General features: G+C 42.7%; 1 protein-coding gene across 1 annotated transcript; it reads left to right on the top strand.

Moving 5' to 3' along the window:
* The first annotated feature begins 223 nt into the window (after positions 1 to 223).
* Positions 224 to 5,223, top strand: trhra (thyrotropin-releasing hormone receptor a). The gene is made up of 2 exons (XM_063198457.1): positions 224 to 1,009; positions 4,783 to 5,223. The coding sequence occupies exons 1-2, from the start codon at positions 227 to 229 to the stop codon at positions 5,221 to 5,223; spliced, it is 1,224 nt and encodes a 407-aa protein (XP_063054527.1). The 5' UTR covers positions 224 to 226.
* Positions 5,224 to 5,574: the final 351 nt, after the last annotated feature.

Genomic DNA, 5,574 nt, shown 5'->3' with positions numbered 1-5,574 from the left:
CCAATGGGATATGCGTCCGTTTACGCACGTTAACATTTCAGAGGCGACCAAGACTTAGAACTACTGACAAGTGCTATTTGCCACAACTTCTACTTGGAAACAATTTCAAAATGTCACTTGGACGAGGAAATTAACTTTTACACTTTCACTCTTTTTTTAAAGGTTTTTTTTTTAACCGCGCAATGAGAAACTGAACTGAAAGATCATCTTTAGTGCGAGTTTAAGTATGGAGAATGTAACTCTTCTTCAAGACAACCACACGCTCGGGAACTGGACTGACTATACCACTGAATACAAAGTGGTTAGTATATTTCTGGTAACCTTAATATGTGGCGTTGGCATAGTAGGCAACGTTATGGTTATTCTGGTCGTCTTAACAACCAAACACATGCGGACCCCCACCAACTGCTATTTGGTCAGCCTGGCGGTCGCCGACCTCATGGTGCTGACAGCGGCAGGGTTACCGAACATCACCGACACCTTATACGGGGAGTGGGTGTATGGAAGAGCCGGATGCCTCTGTATAACTTATCTTCAATACTTGGGGATCAACGCGTCTTCTTGTTCAATCACTGCGTTTACCATTGAGCGATATATTGCCATCTGTCACCCGATTAAAGCACAGTTTCTCTGCACACTTTCCAGAGCGAAAAAGATCATTGTGGCTGTCTGGACTTTCACGTCGCTCTATTGTGTCATGTGGTTTTACCTGTCAGATTTGACAGAGTTGGTGTATGATAACATTACACTGGTCAGCTGTGGCTACAAAGTTTTGAGGAGTCTCTATTTACCGATATACTTCACGGACTTTGCTGTGTTCTACGTCGTGCCCCTCCTTTTGACCGCGATACTTTATGGACTAATCGCAAGAATTCTCTTCCTGAACCCGCTACCAAGTGATCCTGTTGAAAAGAGCAAAAAGTGGAAAAAGGAGTCATGTTTGGGGGGTAAAGCACTTTCTGCCAAAAACTCATCTTGCAGCAGCACCACAGCGACCTCGCGCAGGCAGGTGAGAGACTCCGGGTTAAACTACGTGTCGAATGCCGTTTATGTTTGATCAAGTGCACTAGTCCATAACGTTTTCCTCTTAAATGGATATGTTTCTGATGAGGTGCTCTACTCTCACCAGCCTATCCATTTTCTTTGTTTTTAAACACCAGTTTCCCACTTTCATTCTAACGTTTGATTCAGAAGTCATTGCCTATCACAGGCTATCTGTGGTTACGGTGGCAATCAGGGTGTCAACGGTGCATGTCTGACACACCCAGAGGCACTATGCTGCTGTCCAACAAGATTACCATCAACCCCCCTGCTAGTGTGTGGTCATTGAGAAGGGCTCAAGGGGTTCTCAAATCAGGAGATGGATCAGGAGGAGAGGGATCATTACTGATACATCAACATAACCCATTTATCTGAGCTGATTCTGAATGCATTCTGAATGTCCATCTCACACTTTTATCAGATATGAATGATCATCAGATGGGGTTACAACAAGGTCAACTCATTAGAAGGGCCAACAAGCAGCTCAGAATTGAATAAAAATGACCTCTATTTTGGCTCGGGCCTCTCATAAATCGAGTGTTCTCTCATGGCGTAATTATGTAGTAGTTGGGCTTGCATATAGATGGTCTAATTAAGGTATATTACCACATAATTATTTTCTCATTTTTCTTGCTTATGGCTCCAAGCCTGGCTTGCATAACGCCTCCACTATATAACTATTCAGTGTGTCATTACCGCTATCAGCAGCAGCAATTAATGGCTGTTATGGGGACTAAATTACTCTCTTTTGTTGTCCAGTGAGGTAGACGGATTACATGCTTCATGCCCCGTTATACAACCACTAAGGTGGACAGTTATGTTCAGTGTAACTATTTCTAATTGTATGAGACCAGGGCCGGATTAGGATAGCCTGGGCCCCCTAAGCTACAGGTTGCTGTGGGTCCCCCGGAAGGCCAATTTTGCTTCAACTGTACATAGACAGTGTCATAATTACAAGGCATTAAGGATAACATGTATACGAACTGTGGAGAGGAGCATGAAATAGTTTCAGGTCTGCACTCATATCAACACAATATTTTTTTCAATGTTGCATCTTGTCATCAATTCTGCAATCAGGGGCACCATGGCAGGTGGGGGCCCCTAGGCTGCAGCCATACGTGCGTTAATCCGGCCCTGTATGAGACACATTCTACAGTGCATGACACCAGTACCTTGGACTGTCCCACAAAATACCACGGACTGGTCACATAGAGAATAATCACTCCGGATCTGATTGAATCTTCACACAAAGATTCACAACTACTAAGTTGAACAATTTGGCACGGTCTTCCACTTTCTGATTAGACATATTGAAAATAATGCTAGAAGAGAGGCTATAGGCCTGTCAGTGTCTCTTTACAGTTAATAATCACTCCAAATTAGTACAAAGACTACCAACAAATTGTGTAAGCAATGGAGCTGTTGCAGAAGCTTCACTAAAGGTGGTGATACACTAGGCTTGGAAACGTTTTGAGCAACACTTTTTGGCAGAGGTGGAAAGAGTACAGAAAATGTGTATCTTTACTTTGCCTAAATTCTACTCAAGTACAAGTAAAAGTACCTATCTACAATTCTACTCAAGTAAAAGTAAAAAGTACTTCACTTAAAATGTAATTTGAGTAAAAAGTACTTAGTTACTTTTAATTAGCTTTCCTCTTGAGAATGTCATGTTTATTTTTCTTGAATATCGTCCTCCATAACCTCTATCTCTTGCTTGGCACCAGCCATCATCCAATACATTGATACAAGATAGTAAAATAGTGGAAATGCTGTGTGCCATCCTGCACAATCTTTCATTTCTGGCGGATTGTGGCATTATTGTGCATGGCATTTTGTCTCTCGGTCAATTTTTTTTACTCAGTACTCAGGCCAGGTTCCAGTGTAATTGAGTAAAGTACTTGGGTCAAAATGTACTCAAGTACAAGTAAAAGTATTAATTTAAAAATTTACTTAAAAAGTACAAAGTATTCATAAAAGCTACTCAAGTACAATATTGAGTAAAAGTAATAAGTTACTTTTCCACCCCTGCTTTTTGGGCAATGCTACTATAAGATTTTAATTTGACAGTTTATCACAAATACACTTTTATCAGAAGAACTTGATTCAGCAGTAGACACATTTTCTCAATCATTTCATTGGAAAATGAGGAAACAATCATGTCGTTTCCCAACAACGGTACTCAAAAATGTATTATAAGTGTTAGTGATGTTGTTCATGGATGTCCTGACAGGTGTGGTTACCCAAGGGATTTATAAGTACCTGCATGGCCTTACCGCATGGAACTAACGGTAGGGCAGTCCTCTGCTATGCAGCTGACACGGGTTCGATTCCGGCCCGGGTCCTTTGCCAACCCTTCGCCGTCTCTCTCCCCACTCACTTCCTGTCTAGTTCCTCACTGCACTATCATAATAAAGGCCCCCGGCAAAAAATATTTTAAAAATTACCTGAAAGCAAGTATCTGCCAAGCAGGGCCACTGACAGCTTTGGCTATGCAAAGGACAAAGTCACCTGACAGCCCTCCCCAAACCAAATACTCGTAATGTAAGGAGTAGAGATGTCCGATAATATCGGCCCGCAGATATTATCGGCCTGATAATAGCATAAGATGTAATATCGGTCAATATCGGTATCGGATTTTTGACCTAGCAAAACCGATATAATAATGCTTGAATTACTATACACTTTTCTCCTTAATTATTTTTCTATTTTGCACAGACGATATTAATATTTGGAAAGCTTTGTTGCATTCGAGAATGCATCTAGTGGGGCATTACAATAAAGTTAAGCATATTCTGTTCCACAACAGCAGATTTGTAATATTACCTAAAATTTGTTATGAGGAAAAATAACCCACATATATCAGCATCGGTATCGGCCGATATCGGAATCGAAAATTGAGAGTTGGACAATATCGGCATATCGAATATCGGCAAAAAAGCCAATATCGGACATCTCTAGTAATGAGGACCCAATTCGGGGACCGCCTTCATCATCTTCCTCCATTTCACACATGTGTGAGAGTTCTCATGTATGGGTCAGTGACAGCAGTAGCACACGTCAGGGTGGTGCAACGAAAGCCAGTGCCACTATTTTTGGTTTGTTTGTTTGTTTTTAGTGGGCTATCTAGGAAGCACAATCATTGCAGCATAGCAGCCATCAATTGCTAATTAATTGATGGACATCAGATGCCGTTGCACCACCTGACGTCTGAGCCCCCCCAAAGAACCCTGTCTTTGACCATATGTATAAAACCATGTTGTGAGCTCTTGGTATACAAGTCAAGTCAAGTCAAGTCAACTTTATTTATATAGCGCATTTCATACACATGTGCAACTCAATGTGCTTTACAAATACAAAGAGCCTTTAAAAGTATTTAAAAGCCAAAGAAGATTTCAAACATTAAGATAAAACATATGATAAAAAGAAAATGGAAATAAATAAATAAAAACACATAATTTAAGCTAAGTTGAAAAAAAGTGCTACGGTAAAACATATGGTAGAATAAAAATTAAAATTAAATACATAAAATTTAAGTTACGGGTAGGCATCTGCAAAAAGCTTCGTCTTGAGTCTAGATTTAAAAATTGCAACAGATGGTGCATTTTTTATATCATCAGGAAGATGGTTCCAAAGCTTTGCAGCATAGAAGCTAAAAGCTGCCTCACCACACTTTGTTTTGACTCTAGGCAGGTATAATTTGTACAGTATAATTTGAGAATGTGTCCTGTCGTTACGTCCTAGGTGACCAAGATGCTGGCGGTGGTGGTGATCCTGTTTGCGCTGCTGTGGATGCCGTACCGCACGCTGGTGGTGGTGAACTCCTTCCTGTCGCAGGCCTACCTGGACACCTGGTTCCTGCTCTTCTGCCGCCTGTGCATCTACCTCAACAGCGCCATCAATCCCGTCATCTACAACGCCATGTCGCAGAAGTTCCGCACCGCCTTCCGGAAGCTGTGCCACTGCGGCCCCCAGCGTTCCGAGCGGCCGCCGCAGTACAGCGTGGCCCTCACCTACAGCGTCATCAAGGAGACGTCCAACGGGGAGTTGAGTCCCGACCACTTCAACACGGAGATGGACGAGCTGGGCAGCCATAACGTCCACTTCCTGCAGGGGAGGAAGAGGCAGTCCTCGTTCCCAGACCAGGACATACCGAGTAGCCAGGTCGCCCTCAGCACTGCCTGACCTGACTGACCCACTTTTGGTTCTCTCTAGACTACACAGATCGCTGCAGACTACAGATCTCTATCTGCTGTAAAGAGATGACCTCAAAGGACCTCTTATCCGTTTACCAACCAACAGACATTGGGCTTTGGGCTATGTAAAGAGATATTTATTTGTGTGTTGTGGTGTGGTGTGGCGTGCGTGTTGTAGCCTAACAAGCCCGACCATTTGAATGAATTACGACGTAATTTACATGGTCTGGCTTGTCAGGCTATGTGTGTTGTGGACGTTGATATAGGGCCTTGGGAGGGGTAGAGTTGGGGGAGGGGGATGGGGGGGGGGTCAGCAAAAAGATCACCAGTGTTTAGTCAG

This window comes from Engraulis encrasicolus, chromosome 5, assembly GCF_034702125.1.
Source record: "Engraulis encrasicolus isolate BLACKSEA-1 chromosome 5, IST_EnEncr_1.0, whole genome shotgun sequence".
NCBI classification, from domain to species: Eukaryota; Metazoa; Chordata; class Actinopteri; order Clupeiformes; family Engraulidae; genus Engraulis; species Engraulis encrasicolus.
The sequence above is the reverse complement of the archived record's forward strand: the minus strand, read 5'-3'. Positions and strand labels throughout refer to the sequence as shown.